This window comes from Penicillium cosmopolitanum (genome assembly GCF_028827165.1).
Source record: "Penicillium cosmopolitanum strain IBT 29677 chromosome Unknown utg000009l:1.0-9042332.0:1.0-9050551.0, whole genome shotgun sequence".
NCBI lineage: Eukaryota > Fungi > Ascomycota > Eurotiomycetes > Eurotiales > Aspergillaceae > Penicillium > Penicillium cosmopolitanum.
The window spans coordinates 6,045,906-6,061,146 of NW_026622679.1; the positions used below are offsets into that span (position 1 = coordinate 6,045,906).

At 50.5% G+C, this 15,241-nt stretch overlaps 6 protein-coding genes across 6 annotated transcripts; 3 read left to right on the forward strand and 3 right to left on the reverse strand.

Annotated features, from left to right (window-relative positions):
- Positions 1–151: 151 nt before the first annotated feature.
- N7509_010331 (mannose-1-phosphate guanylyltransferase) lies at positions 152–1,656 on the reverse strand (the record flags this gene model as incomplete). The annotated part of the gene is made up of 5 exons (XM_056634968.1): positions 152–178; positions 232–546; positions 599–1,411; positions 1,490–1,546; positions 1,597–1,656. 5 exons carry the CDS (start codon positions 1,654–1,656, stop codon positions 152–154), a joined length of 1,272 nt encoding a protein of 423 aa, XP_056485588.1.
- A 624-nt stretch (positions 1,657–2,280) lies between these two features.
- On the reverse strand, positions 2,281–4,922 carry N7509_010332 (putative dynamin GTPase; the record flags this gene model as incomplete). Its single annotated transcript, XM_056634969.1, has 4 exons — positions 2,281–2,426; positions 2,483–2,605; positions 2,663–4,819; positions 4,883–4,922. The coding sequence occupies 4 exons, from the start codon at positions 4,920–4,922 to the stop codon at positions 2,281–2,283; spliced, it is 2,466 nt and encodes an 821-aa protein (XP_056485589.1).
- Positions 4,923–6,017: 1,095 nt separating this feature from the next.
- On the forward strand, positions 6,018–8,305 carry N7509_010333 (lysine--tRNA ligase KRS1; the record flags this gene model as incomplete). Its single annotated transcript, XM_056634970.1, has 4 exons — positions 6,018–6,239; positions 6,314–7,102; positions 7,261–7,864; positions 7,926–8,305. The coding sequence occupies 4 exons, from the start codon at positions 6,018–6,020 to the stop codon at positions 8,303–8,305; spliced, it is 1,995 nt and encodes a 664-aa protein (XP_056485590.1).
- An 899-nt stretch (positions 8,306–9,204) lies between these two features.
- Positions 9,205–10,077, forward strand: N7509_010334 (uncharacterized protein; the record flags this gene model as incomplete). Its single annotated transcript, XM_056634971.1, has 1 exon — positions 9,205–10,077. The coding sequence occupies one exon, from the start codon at positions 9,205–9,207 to the stop codon at positions 10,075–10,077; it is 873 nt and encodes a 290-aa protein (XP_056485591.1).
- Positions 10,078–10,562: 485 nt separating this feature from the next.
- Positions 10,563–12,138, reverse strand: cox15 (cytochrome c oxidase assembly protein cox15; the record flags this gene model as incomplete). Its single annotated transcript, XM_056634972.1, has 2 exons — positions 10,563–11,676; positions 11,750–12,138. 2 exons carry the CDS (start codon positions 12,136–12,138, stop codon positions 10,563–10,565), a joined length of 1,503 nt encoding a protein of 500 aa, XP_056485592.1.
- A 390-nt stretch (positions 12,139–12,528) lies between these two features.
- N7509_010336 (uncharacterized protein) lies at positions 12,529–14,050 on the forward strand (the record flags this gene model as incomplete). Its single annotated transcript, XM_056634973.1, has 3 exons — positions 12,529–13,054; positions 13,129–13,212; positions 13,269–14,050. The coding sequence occupies 3 exons, from the start codon at positions 12,529–12,531 to the stop codon at positions 14,048–14,050; spliced, it is 1,392 nt and encodes a 463-aa protein (XP_056485593.1).
- Positions 14,051–15,241: the final 1,191 nt, after the last annotated feature.

The following is a 15,241-nucleotide window of genomic DNA, read 5'->3' on the forward strand; positions in this document are numbered from 1 at the left end:
CAAATGGCCATCCAGGGATAGGGTGAAAAGTGGAGAGAGGGAAAAAAGGGAAAGAAAAAACAGCATTATGGTGCGCTTGATATTGACAAGATGGGAGTGGTATTTTTCGGACGCAGGAACCAAATTCCAAATTCGTAGGCATTGCGGGCGTTTACATGATAACCTCGTTGGCAACGTCCTAAGATTTCGGTTAGTAAAGACAAAGAGAAAGGGGAGGAAAAATACACATACTCGCTTGAGCTCCTTGTAAGGAAGGCAAACGCAGTTCTGTACGCGGACCTCGTCTCCGACACCACACTCCTTGCCCAGGATAGTAATGCTTTGGACCTTGACGCCCTGCTTCACAATACTGGTAGAGTGGCTGCCAATAGGAATGGGAGTTCCCTCCACGCGGGCCCAGGCCCCGACCCGGCCGTTCCAGCCAATGATCGAGTGCATCACGCAGGCATCGTGACGGATCTCCACATCTTCCAGGACAATTGAGTCCTTCACACGGGCACCGGCGCCAATGACAGCACGAGGTCCAATTGACACGTTAGGTCCCAACTTCGCGGTGGGGTCAACGGTCGCGGTAGAGGTGAATGAAAACAGGGGGAACAATGGTGGCAGATGGAGGGGTGAGCTCCTCGGATTGTGCCTGGAAGGCCTTCTGTAGGTAGAGGGCGTTGGCGGGGACGGCGGAGCCGGCGCTCTTGATCTGGCGCCAGAAGTCCTTGGTCTCGTGGACGAAGAAGCGGTTGCTGTCTGCGAGGTCGGAGAGGATGTCCTGCTCAAGGCGTAGGACCTCGCTCTTCTCGGTGTCATCATCGTCTCCGGCGGCGGCGACAAAGGACGATTCGAGGTTGTCGGACGAGGGGTAGGAGAGGAGTCGCGGGCGGGTGGTGCGACGCTTGATGGCGCTGCGGATCGCGGGGAAAATGCACTCGGTGGCGAACAGGTAGACACCGCAGTTGATCAGATTGGAGATGTGCGACTCGGGCTTCTCGACGTAGTGAAGAACTCGCTTGGTGTGCGAATCCGAGACGATGCAACCGAAGTTGCTGGCGGCATCGTTGCTAACCCGGGTTCCCAGAATGACCGCCTCGGCATCCTTCTCTTCGAACAGAGTCAACATTTCAGTGAGAGGGAACGAGCAGCAGACGTCGGCGTTCAAGACGAGCAGACGCTCGGGCTTGCCCTTCAGGATTGCATCGCGGAAGTGGTACAGTCCACCAGCAGTGCCCAGTGCGGTGTACTCTCTCAAGTACTGCATGCGGAACTGGGGGAACTCCTTGGACGAGTCCTTCAGGAAGTCGCGGAAGACCGACTCATCATAGTATCCAACCAAAATAACCTCGCGAACATCGGGAACCTTGGCGATCGCCTTCAAGCAGTGGTGGATGATAGGGTGACCGGCGACTTCGAACAGGGGCTAGGATCGGGGTATTTCGGTCAGCTTTTCCTCCGATACAGCGCGGCATGTGAATTGGGATTTATATCTTGTACGCACCTTGGGAACATCAAGTGACAATGGGCGGAATCGAGTGCCTCGCGAGGGGCCGCCGACCTGTTGACTTGTCAGTTGTATCGTGGCGGGGGAGACATTGCGTCACTTACCAAGATGACAGCCTTGGTGGAGGACTGGCCGGACTGTTCCCGAATTGGTACCTGTAGCATGGCGGGCAAAAGAAGGGGGTTTGGGAGGAAGTAAGGAGAAGATAAGAGAAGCAATGAAGAAGAAAAGCGACGCTGGCCTCAAGCTTGAAGTGCGCCGGATTGGGCGTCGATAGGCTGCGCCAAGACTCGCGGTGGGGCGGACCACCTGACTTGGTTGTATACAGAAATAAACAATCACTCCAGGGCTACTAGTACTAATTAGCACTAGAACAGTGGCAATTTGAGACCAATTCATAACGAGACTAATTTTGTTAATGGATGATGATCCAGGGCATTGACTCAGCCAGAGTTCTGCACTGATATTAGATCTGGCAAATCTGGCAATTTACTACTCTACTAGCATAGATGTGGATGTTAAGGTACCACCGGGGTGGCACTGTGACTGTTTGATTATTTTTTGTGGACTTTTGCTTTCTTTTCGAACTTTTGTCACTCTCTAAATTCCGAGTCCCCTTTCAAATTCCCCACATTTTGAATGTCAGATCTTAGTCAAAATTCAAGAGCATTGCTCAACCGTAGTTGGTTCCCGATGTCAGAATCAACAGAGATCAATCACATCCTTAGACGTCTCCTACATCTCCTCCCATCCAGGCACCGCGATGGGCTCGGGGGAGTCCTCCATAGTCACATCCTCAGAAGTTTCCTCCGATCGCTCGTACTCTCGAAGCGATTGCTGGGCTGGGCGAACTTGCGTTGGTCTTTCTCCAACTGGAGTCGAAGTTTCTCCCTCTCGGGATCTTCAGATAGGAGCAGTACGCAGCGATCACGCGCTATAAAAACAGGTTATTAGTATATTCTTGTAGGCAAGATAGCTGCAAGCACTCACAGTTGGCGTCGATTTCGCATCGCAAAATGTTCACAAGTTCCTCTTGGCACTTCAAAAACACCTTCATGAAAGCGTTCTGGCACACGACATCCGCGAAGCGAAGGCTAGCGATAGAATAATAGGCTCGAGAGTTCGGTTAGGAGGTTAGTATTATGACAACGAGCAAGGTATGCACAGTACTCACAGCCATCATCTCGATTTCAGGCGAATATTCATCCGGGCCAAGCTCGAGCTTCTCCTTCTTCAACTTCTTTTCGTCACTCGGGATATTATCGCCATTCTGTTTGTAATGTTGTCTAAGGCGCAAATCATTGCGACGATCGATCAGGACCCTCAGCGACTCTTCCATATTGCGCTTGTGTAGATCCTCAGCCAAAGTAAATGGCTTCCCGATCTCAGCATTGTATCTATCCATACAATCCGCGGAGTATTCCTTCTTAAGCCGAGTCAGAAACACATCGATGATGCGACTGAGCTCTCGGAAAAGCTCTGTTTGGCGGTATGGGCCCATAACAGCTTCCAACGTCTGCAGAAGCACGCGTTTTGCCATTTTGTGGACCTCACAGACAAATGTTGCGAGAGGCTTATCCCAGTGTCGGACGCTCATCTTGTTGAGAGCATCCACGGCACGGGGGTCGGTTTGGTTAGGAGCCCCGGCACGCTGGAACTTTCCTCGGAGGTCTCGCAGTCGCGAAAGCGAAAAGCGAACAGCCGCATGATTCCAGACTTCGAACTCCGAAAAAGTGTACTCTGGCAAAGACTTTGAGCCTGGGTTTGCCGTACTTCTCGGCGGAGGTGATTCATCCTGTTCGAGAGCTCGACGCTTGGACGGCGTGATGGGAACTTGCACCTCTGGTTCACGCTTGACAATCTCAAAATCATCGGGCTTTGGCTGGATTGTCATCGCGGGCATGCTCACAGACAAGGCAGTCTTGAAATCTCGCGTGAGATGGGCAAATTCCTGCTCGGAAAATGGAGCATCACTGTCACTCAGCAGGCACCCCAGCTTCTGGTACAGGATTGTGAGCATTTCGGTTACCATTCGCTGCGCATCCTCACGTGGGGTTTCCGGAAGGTCCTTCAACTTGTCGTCGATACACTTGGCCTTTTCGTTAACCTTTTTGATGATAGATGGCAGGGACTTTTGGATCTGGTCCATCAAGACATTTGAGAGCGCATCTTGCAGGTTTTTCACACCGAGGCGACTCCAAAAATCATTCATAGGAGCGATACTCCAGATTTTATTGGAAAAGAATAGCTCTTCCTCCTGGCGGGCCTGGGCGTGGCTCACGTCGGGGTCGGGGCTGTTCTTCACAACGTAATATCCGTGCCCTAGTGCGAAGCTCTTCCCTTCCAGGATTTCAATCCACTGATGGAAAGAAGAGAATTCGCGAATGGCTACATTCTCAGGGATGCTACCAGACCCACGATCGAAGAATGCCAGACGGTCAGGCTTGGTTAGAACCCCGATGGTACGCGCTTCAGTGCCCTTGATCTTTTGGATAATGCCACCTGCACTTGAGACTTCGGCATCACCGGTCATCGAACGCGTCAATAGAACAATGCAGTCTTGGTCGGCAGCATGTTTCTTCACAAGGTCTTCAATCAATCGCACGAGATAGTTCTCCTGCGCATTCTTCGCCTGGCGAATAACGCCGGGCAGATCATAGAATGAAAGGGTTGGCAGATTCGGACCGGAAATATTCAGTCGGACAATGTTTGGAGAAAACTCCTCAGTGTTCTTTACGAGGCCATGTGAGCGATCATGCATGGCGACGGCGTTCTTCCCGGGAACAAATGTCTGCGAATCCTTGTCAGGGTTGAGGATTGCCAGCTGCGCCCATTTGATAGCCTCGGCGATTTCGGATCTGTCTGTCAAAACGCAGAAATGCTCATTATCTGGAGACCCAGACCCCCAGCATACCCAACGACCAATGACTTCGGTTTTCTTGTAGCTCTGTCGACGGACATCCTTGGGTTCCCAGTGGTAGGGCCGTGAGAGAGAAACTATGCAGCTCCAAGGCTGTTCAACATCACTCTGTGCAAGGTTGATCTCAAGCGGGCATCGGGTGCATGTGCCTTCACTTCGAGGCACCTTGATTTCCGAGATGGCTTCAATCAACGAGCTCTTTCCAGTACTCTGATCTCCGACGACGCAGATCTTAGGTAAAGCAATGTTGCTATCTTCGATACCCAAGTTTCGCAGGTCTTGGATCTTCCTGATCAGACCTTTCATGTCGAAGGTGAGGGCATCGAGCGTGGCAGATACATTCGGCTGAGACAAGCCAGGAACAGAAACAATGTAGCCTGAGGATGAAGTGCCTATGGTGGGGCTGACTGTCTTTCTGTTAGAATGAAAGAAAGAACAAGGTGAATAGGGGGGAAGGGTTGGTTGTTTACCTTCGGATTTGGGTTGTCCGACCCGCTGGGTACGCGCCATGCTGTCCTGTTAGCCTTTCTGGCTCACCGTAAGGGGGAAGGGTAAGTTGATAAGATAGGGTACAAGGAAGGCTTGTACAATAGTAGATGTTTGGATAATCTGAGGATCATACAGCGTAATGAAAATGATGGATGTAGAGTAAAAGGTAGAGTAGGGTGGAGTAGGGTGGAGGTAGGAAGGGGGGAGAGGGGGGGAAGGAAGGAAGGAAGTGAGTGAAAGTAAGATAAGCGGGTGGTGAATGGAGGAGGGAGGAAAGAGCAAAGGAGGAAGAGGGAAGAGGGAAGAGTGATTAAAGGAAGGAACCTGCTTCTCTTCTCAAGAGATGGTAGGGAAGCCACGAGTGAACTGGAGCCTTCTTGGGAGGTTCAAGGTCAAGTTCAATTTTAAGTTAGGGTTGGGTCACTTACTTAGTAGTTGATCCCCCAGTGCATTGATTAATGTAGTAGCATATTGAAACTAAAAGCTTTATTTACAGAGTGAATACTTATAGGCAAGGAATAGGAATATTATCTATGATCTTGCAAGATAGCTTGAGGTTCATTTCGCTGTAAATACTGGCTGGTCGTATGAAATGACCAACATTGAATGCTAGCATTTAGCGGCATGTATAAGGCAAAAGCCATAGAATATAGAAATATCATATATGTATCTAATGTCTCAGAACAGATCAAACCAGACCCCTAGACCTTATTTTACCAATTCCATGTTTAATGTAGTCTGTATAGTTCAGACTTGGCGGTTGGCGGGGTACAGCCCCACTTACACTATACCCTAAGCCCTAATCTCCAGATTGGGAATCTGCCATAACTGATGCAAATGGACAGAATTGAGCCATTTGAACATAAGTTTCTATGAAAGAAAGTATGTTAACTTATGAAATAACTCCCCATGATCTTCATAACTCTCTATAGCTGTTGTATGACTCATGTATTCCAGTAGTTATTCTGTAACAAGTTGAGTCATGTACTTTCTCTTTATCGTAACGTCCGACCCAATCAGACAAGCCCCCCGCCATGACCGCCGCCCAAAATTTCGCGCGCCCCTCCATCCATTCTCCCACCATCAACTTCCTGATCCCCATCGCAATCACCCATTATGGCGGATTCCAACCCTGTGCAGGATGCCGAGGCGTCCATGGCCAAGCTTCTGCTCGACGAGGTCACCGGCGAGAAGGTCTCCAAGACCGAATTGAAGAAGCGCCAGAAGTTGCGCGAGAAGGAGGCCAAGAAGAAGGAGAAGGAAGCTGCTGCTCCTCCTAAGCCCGCCGCTGCCAAGAAGACCTCTGCTGAGGATGATGAGGCCAACCTGACTCCCAACGTGAGTTGAACAATTATAACCCTTTCCCCATTCTCGTCCGAATCCGCCGACTAACCCGTGTGCGCGCCATCTAGCAATACTTCGAGATCCGCAGCAAGAGAATCGATAAGCTGCGCCAGACCAAGACTCCCAACCCCTACCCCCACAAGTTCCAGGTCAACACCGATCTGCGCCAATTCCTCACCGACTATGCCCCTCTCGCCAAGGGTGAACAGAAGCCCGAGGTCAAGATCAGCCTTGCCGGGCGTATCTACACCAAGCGCTCCTCCGGCAACAAGCTTCTCTTCTACGATCTCCGCGCCGAGGGTGTCAAGGTCCAGATCATGTGCCAGGCCCAGTTTGCCACTGGTAACTCCTCATTCGAGGAGCAACACGAGCACATCCGTCGTGGTGATATTGTCGGTATTGTCGGTTTCCCCGGCCGTACCTCCCCCAAGAACCGTGACGATGGTGAACTCTCTATCTTCGCCACCGAGCTCATTCTTCTGTCCCCCTGCTTGCACGCCATTCCCTCCGAGCACTACGGTTTCCAGGACAAGGAGCAGCGTTTCCGTCAACGTTACCTCGATCTTATCATGAACGACCGCTCCCGCGAGATCATCCGTACTCGCTCCAAGATTACCAAGTACATTCGTGACTTCCTTGACGACCGAGAGTATGTGCTACAATTCTATCTTGTCCAATTGATTTTGAAGTCCCATGCTAATTTAACCTTTTCTTATCTAGCGTATGTTTATCACGCCGAGACTGTTTCCCGTTATGTTACTAACCTAGTCACTTTTGTACTTCAGTTCATCGATGTCGAGACCCCTTGCCTTTCCCAAATTGCCGGTGGTGCGACAGCCAAGCCTTTCATTACTCACGTAAGTCAATCTCAACCAAAACCCCTTCATGGGTTTGCTATTTACTAACTAATCTCTGCCGGCAGCGTATGTGAAATGTCCCTATGAGTTCAGATTGTACAAGATCCGCCTACTAACCTTGCACTTATTAACCCAAAGACAACGACCTCAACCAAGAGCAATACCTGCGAATTGCCCCTGAGCTGTACCTCAAGATGCTCATTGTCGGTGGTCTTGAGCGTGTTTACGAGATTGGCCGTCAATTCCGTAACGAGGGTATCGATCTTACTCACAACCCTGAGTTCACCACCTGTGAATTCTACTGGGCCTACGCCGATATGTTCGATGTCATGGATCTGACCGAGGAGCTTGTCTCCGGTCTGGTCAAGAAGATCACCGGTGGATACGAGACCACCTACCACACCCAGTCTGGCGAGACCTACAACGTTAACTGGAAGGCCCCCTGGCGCCGCGTGGAGATGATCCCCGCTCTGGAAGAGGCCACCGGCGAGAAGTTCCCCTCCGGTGACCAGCTCCACACCAAGGAGACCAACGAGTTCCTCCAGCGTGTCTGCAAGAAGATGAACGTGGAGTGCACCCCGCCCCTGACCAACGCCCGTATGTTGGATACTCTGGTCGGAGAGTTCATCGAGGAGACCTGCATCAACCCTACCTTCATCACCGGTCACCCCGAGATGATGTCCCCGCTTGCCAAGTACTCCCGCGACAAGCCCGGTCTGTGTGAGCGTTTCGAGGCCTTCGTTTGCAAGAAGGAGATTTGCAGTAAGTGCTTCTTCGCTCATCCCCAAATGGGATTTATTGTGCCAGTACTAACCCCGTAAAGATGCTTATACCGAGTTGAACGACCCCTACACCCAAAGAGAGCGCTTCGAAGAGCAGGCCCGCCAGAAGGACCAGGGTGACGACGAGGCTCAGCTCATCGACGAGAACTTCTGTACTTCCCTGGAGTACGGTTTGCCCCCTACTGGTGGCTGGGGAATGGGTATTGACCGTCTGGTCATGTTCCTTACCGACAACTACAGCATCAAGGAGGTGCTTACTTTCCCCATGATGAAGGATGACAAGACCGCCGCGGCGGGCAAGTCTGTCCTTGACGCGACTGGCGCCCAGCCCCAGCCTGAGGATGGCAACCGTATGTTATTAGTTTCTTGCAATTTCCACGAGCCGATCTCACTAACGCTGAATCTGCAGCCCAATAACTGAATTAGATATTGACGGAGGGTCATACTGATTAGACAAATATGTGATGATTGTGCACTGTCTTTGGCAGTTTACATAGATGGATTTATATGAGAGATGCATAAAATAAAGAGTGTTTCCACCACAAATCAAAACAGCTTTGAATTTTCCATTTCAATCACAATTATCTCAACAAAGTAGTGAGTAGTTTCTTCAGATCATTGTTATGGTTATTATGACTCCTTCGTGTGCGATACTGTGAAGTGTTTGGAGTGTTTGGGGGGTCTCGCCTCCGGTTGCCTCTTAATGTCGTTCAAGTGGAATGTTTCCCTCCAGGTAGGGAAATTACCGGTTATGGAGACTTCCAGAGTGATTTGCTATAATTTCAATGAAAGGGCATAGCCATATTTCATCTTCTTTTCCTCCCGCCACCCCTCATCCTTACCAACTTCTGTTTCCACACTTCGATTTACTCCATCATGGATGAAACATCATACTATACACAAAACAGCTTGCCTACACTTCGAGAAATGGATATCCAAAATCTCATCCCTCCTGGCCAAGATGCTTCACGTCTGGTCCCGATGGCCAACCATCCACCTCGACGATCGGTGGTTCTGGTTCATCCAGATGTGATGGAGATTGGGTCATCGGCCCCAGGTCCTTGCGATAATGTCCGCTTTCCCACGATAGACTGTCCCAATGGAAGTGTCTTCCAGTCCTTTGGAACGCGATCTGATTCCTTTGATCGCTTCATTCCTGTATGTATATCCTGAATTCATAAGAATTCTATGTTGGCTGACATACAGCATAGTGGTCGATGCCGCCCCCGATCCCACATCTGACGCAAATGGGGGGGATATTTTGGGCACGATCTTTATCCAAATGATCCATCAAGTGCTCAAAAGGTACCCCATTCGGACATGGGAGATACTAAACGTCATTCTCGAAGAGAAATATCCCAGTTCCTGGATCCTCAATCGACCAAGCCAGCTCAGTCTCCAGGTTCATCAGGACCCGCGTCAGAGACAACTCCTAAAGGGCCGGAGCCAGTCACTCCAAGGTCAAAATCCGACAATTCCAACGACCGGATCGAAAAGCCTGAGGTCCCAGAACCAAGCCGCCAGAAAAGTCCCCAGAACCCAGCCAAACCGGCAGCCAAACCCCTCCCTGAGGTGATCACGAAGTTCGAGGATATCCCGGCCCACACAGCAAAATGCGACACATGCAACTGCCGGAATAGTAAAGGCATGATCCGCTGCAGTGGTTGCGGCTGGCAACTATGCCAGGACTGTCGGCAGAAGCGTGGTGGCGATCTCAGCCACCCAACCTTCGACTGCTTGCACATTGAGGCGCCTCATCTCCGCTCGGGAAGTGAATCTCTTAGCGCAACCCCAGCCGCCAGCCGGTATCAGACACCTGTGGCTAAATCGCCCGAGGAACAGGCGACGAAGATTCTTGCTGGCAGTCGGTATCAAACACCGGCGTCTCGATCTCCCGAGGAGGAGGCTGCAGGAATCCTCATTGACATGAGCTCTTCGCCTCAGGCGAGGGAGGGCAATGCCCTGTCGTATTCTCCTCCTTCTCCATCTTCAAAGCGAGGACGCTCGGGGCCCTCGACGCCCACGCCTTCGGCCCGGAACAATCGACGAGGCACTCAAAGTAGTTCCGAGGATAGTGATGAGACTTTGTCAGCCCCTTCCTCGATTGAGCTTGAGGGTACTCTGACCCCTCATGACTGGGTGCGTCGCAACCCTGCCCGAAATGCTCGTCCTTCTCGGGTCAGATTCGATTAGGCGGGAGATGAGGTGAGAATGAAACAAGGCGTAGAAATGTGAGTCTCTGCCTTGGTGTGCGAGTGATGTTGAATCAGTTTGTGGGTGTGATTGTGCGTGTGCGGAGCAAGCAGCCAATCGAAGACCTGCTTTTGGATTATGGGACATGAAATAATGAACCACAATTTTGGTGTAGCGATTCCCAAGCGAGTTCGGCGTTGGAGGCAAAATTGTTGATTTAGACCATAGTCAGAAATATTCCATCCAAGCTTGTTCTTTTTTTTTTCAAACTTGAACGGTAAATTGATATATAACCTAATGTATTTTTTGCTTTGCGAAGGAAAATATAATTGATCTAGTTAGTAACTGATAGTATTTAATACATGTGTAGGATCCATGTGATCCAAAATATAGAAAAGGAATGGAGATGGTATCAGGAAAGCAAGGTGATATATATTTGATATCTGCCCTGAGCAACGTATTCGTACATCCAACGGCCGTCTTTTTTACAGTCTCTTCACAGCAGACGCAGTTGTAGAGGAAAGCTGTTGGCTGCGAGCCTTAGCAGCCATTTGCAGCAGTTTGGCAGTGCGAGATGGGTGCCAGACACGGCTACCCAGGATAATAACCCAAGTGAGAAGGAATAAGCTACCAGCCTGGTGAGCAGAAGCAAGTGGGGTTGGCACAAGGTAGAGCAAAGTAGAGATACCCAGGCCGACCTGCATGAACGCGAAGCCGACGACACCGTGAACACCCTTACGGGCGGCGGGGGGCAGGATGCGTTTCATGGTGGGTGAGCGACGACTATAGGCCCACAAAGCCATGATGGTGGAGAATGTTGCCATGGCGAGAATACGGTGATCAAGCTGGACCAGAGAAGGGTTCTCAAGCATATTGCGCCACCAGAGGTCAGATCGATCCTCATGGCGAGAGTAGTGAGCGTCCCATAGTTCAGAGCTAGGCGGCGCGAGACCGTTGCCCATGTATGGGAACTCGTTATAGATGAGACCGGCATCTAGGCCTGCAACGAGACCTCCAGACATGACAGTAGTGAAAACCAGCAGAGCAAGACCCGCAACGGAGCGGCGGAAGATCGCCAACCGTGGGTCCCGAAGGGCCTCGAGCTGTTTCAAACCCGAAGCAGCATCGGCCATCAGACGGTTGGAACGAAGAATAGCGAGTCCATTCCACAGCATAGCAACATAGCAGACAAAAGCAGCACCCAGGTGAGCCGTCAGACGGTACTGGCTGACACGCGGGTGGCTACCCGGCGCAAACAGATCATCCTTGAGACCAGACTTGACCATCCACCAGCCGAGGAATCCTTGGAAGCCAATGAGACCGGCAATTCCAACCAGACGCCAGGCCATGGGAGCCGAGACCTTTTTCCGAGCAACAAAGTAGACCGCGGGGATAACGAAGGACATGCCGACGAATCTACCCCAGAGACGGTGGATCCATTCCATGTAGTAAATCGACTTGAAGTCGTCCAGGTTCATGTGCGAGTTCAGTTGCTTAAATTCAGGAGATGCTCGGTACTTGGCGAACTCGGCTTCCCAGTCTTCGGCGTTCATGGGTGGCATGGAGCCGGTGACAGGTCGCCATTCCGTGATACTCAATCTGCGAGTGATAACTCCGTCAGCATCCGAAGGTCCAGCTAATTCCTTCGTAAATGGGGAAATTATGGCCATACCCTGATTCCGTCAAACGTGTCAATCCACCAAAAACAACAATTCCAAAAACACTGGCCGCACTAGCAAGGAGGAAGTAGGCAACCGACTTGTCGCTGATCTTGGGGAAGCTTGACTTCGCCTTGGCAGCGGACTCCTCGACGACACCGGCCACCGCAGGCGCAGCCGCAGATCGTCTCAGACTGGAGGTGAAGAATTGGCGGTTCTTGTCGGAGAACAGGGGCGAACGGGTCTTGTTGGGTTGGAGGGATGGCATTGCGCCGAAGCGACGGATGGATTTGGCGGCATAGCCCTGGTTGCGCAGGCATTGGCGGCAGGTGAAAAGTTCTTTGGATGATAGTCGAGGCGCGAGGCTTCGCCATAATGACGCCGAAGTCCCTAGGGAAGCCATGGCGACGAAGTTGGAGGGAAACTTGCGAAGAGAAAGAAAAGAAAGTTGACATTCGGAAGTCGGAGATCATAAGATGCGCGGCCGAGCGCCAATCAGCGCGCGGCGATTTGCGGAGCACATTGCGTGAGTCTTGGCCGTTCACTCATACAGTGCCCTCCATCAAGATACATTACTAGTATTATACTACTTGGTATCTTACCCAGTTATATACTCAGTGCCCTGAATTGTTATAATCAAGCAATTGGTGCAGGTAGACTACCTTCAAGTAGTAGATACTATCTTGCCTAACTCTTGGTGCCTGAGGCAGAAACACATCCGCCGAAGCTCCCTGCAGCTCTCGCGCTTTCTTGGTCTGCATCCTCCATCCCTCCTCCCTTCTAAGACATCGCAATGTCCTACGCCGTCGAGTCAAAGAAACGAAAGTTCCACCGTGTTTTGGAATCCATTTCCAAGCCCGCGACTCCAGAAAATGCCCCGAAACCGTCAACCACCACAACCACCGCACCCGCAACAGCAAAAGACCGTCTACCCACCAACCTCTCCTCCATCAAGAAGGTCCGACTGAACAACAGCGACAAAACAGACCTGACCTCAGTACGCAGTTCCCTGTCCAATATATCCCGCTCCACAAATCATACATCGTCTATATCCTCAAGCAAACGCCCGACCTTCGCCCCATGGGATCGTGATATCTTCCTCGAGCGCCTCGAGACCTTTCGTCGCGTGGACAGATGGGCCAGCAAACCTACCCCGATCAATGAAGTACAATGGGCAAAGCGCGGCTGGGTATGCAAGGATACATCACGAGTGGGCTGTGTCAGCGGCTGTGGTGGCTCGGTGGTAGTGAAATTGCCAGACGAAATCGACGAGCTTGATGGATACGATGCGGATAAGGTTCAGGAGCGCAAGGAAGTTCGTAAGTGCATGCGCTTTTCCTTTCAATTCTTGACTACAGGATAAATTGGCTGATGGCACTTACCCGACTGGTAGGCGAGAAACTTGTTGAGGAATATGTAAAATTATTGAAGGATGGCCATAAGGAAAACTGCCTTTGGCGGAATAGGTCCTGCGACGGTATATTCATCTCTCTTTCAGTATTCTCGAATCATCTTTTTTCTGACTCTTTACAGATACCATTCAACACTTGCCGTTGAATAATACCGATACGGCTATATCTGGTCTCCATGCTCGATATTTGAACCTGGTGAATATGAAAGATAAATTACCAGCCGATGATAATATCCAAACACCGGATGGCTGTGATCTCGATGGAATAATCAAACTACTCCCAGAAGACTGGTTCAATAGTCCAGCCTCTTCGCAGGGGACCGTGAACGGACAAAACAGTACAGACGGCGACGCTCACGTCGACAACAATGATAATCAGGAATCAGCTCCAGCTCCATCAATCGCCAGACTACAATTGATCAACAAAGGAGCGCTAGCACTGTCTTTATTCGGCTGGGACTCTGTGGGCGACGGGGCTGCTGGTTTAGTCTCATGCAAGGCTTGCTTCCGTCGTCTAGGCCTCTGGATGTACAAACCCAAGGACAACGGAGATGTCACAGTCTATAGCTCCCTGGATGTGTCACAAGAGCACATGGAATACTGCCCATGGGTTGATCGGGTTGCCCAGAGCGGCACTGGCAAGGCAAATGAGCGAACGGAGAGCCTGCGCAGTGGCTGGGAAGTGGTCGCCGAAGCCGTCAAAGTCAAGAATCGCCGGCACCTCCGTTCTGCACCATCCATGGATGCGCTTCGCAGCGAGACTAACACGCCGACGCCAGATGATCCTCACGATGGCGGTGACGAAGAATCCAAGAAGAAGGCTGATCGTGAATGGTGGGCAAGGCTCCGACGCATCCGACAATCATTGACGACCAAGTCGCCGCGCAAGACAGCCCCTAAGTAAAGTCTTTCTTATGAATTTTACTCTCGGCTTTCTGTGGGGGTTTCAAATGACACATGCGCGGCGTTGGAGGATGACGAGCATATTGCTTTGAGCATGCCAAACATTTACTCTCTTTGCCATAATATAACGACACCCGACAGCTATCGCTGTCTTTTTCCTGGATGAGACCTTTCTTTCTTTTTCTCTTTGTAGTTCAATCATTCAGCTTGCTGCCGCACAGCACACTACCTTTGCAAACCAGCTCTTAAGTCGATACCTAGAGCAAGTTGTCATCGTTCCTATACATTTCAGACCTTACATTCCCGGCTTTCGTAACATTATTCGGCATGGCACCACTAGCTCTGGGCCTCGCTGATGAGCTTCTTTGATAATATTGACATGAGCCAGGGCTCCCCCAATTTTACTTCACGGCAAACCTACCCTAGGTATACAGTTCTATCTATCTGCCGCCCATTTCCCATGGCTTTCCACACGCCCTCGGCTGAGAACCTACCCTCCTCAACTATCGGCTAGAACCACATCCTTCTTATTTATCTGCCATTTCCAGTGAAGATTTCTCGTGGGTATGATCAGCTTTAACCTCCTAGGTATGCTACATCTACTTCTCCCATTTCCTCGCTGCTCTCACTTTCCTACCATATCTGTTCGGGGCAACCTACCCTCTTCCTCACCTTCTCACCTGCTTTCTTCTTTACCTTCTTCTCCGATTTTCATAGCATCCTACTGCATCTATTTGGCCCGGTCTTGTGTCTACTCTACATCCATCTTGACATAACTTGCCTTCTTCTATTCAAAACTTTTCTTCTCATTGAGCCACGCATCTCACCTATCTACCATTTCGAGAGGAAAAATATTTCTTACCAACACTACATCAGGTAACGTCAACCTGGACATCCTAACTTCTTGCATTACCTCTCACTTTTCTTTTTTTTTTTTCTCTTTCTCTCTCTATCTCTCTTATCACAACTCTCATTCAATCTCTTTTTTTCTTACATATTCATCTTATCCCCCATCATCTCTGTCAACTCCGGATACTCCTCAATCTAGGTATAGTCCTGTGCATGCCATGTTATCCCACTGCATTCGTTCCATCTTCAGTTGTTGGTCAATTGACGATTTCAGCTCTTCTCCCTCTTTACCTTTTCAGCAACTAACAATTCTATGACCTGAATTTAGTATCTCACATATGAA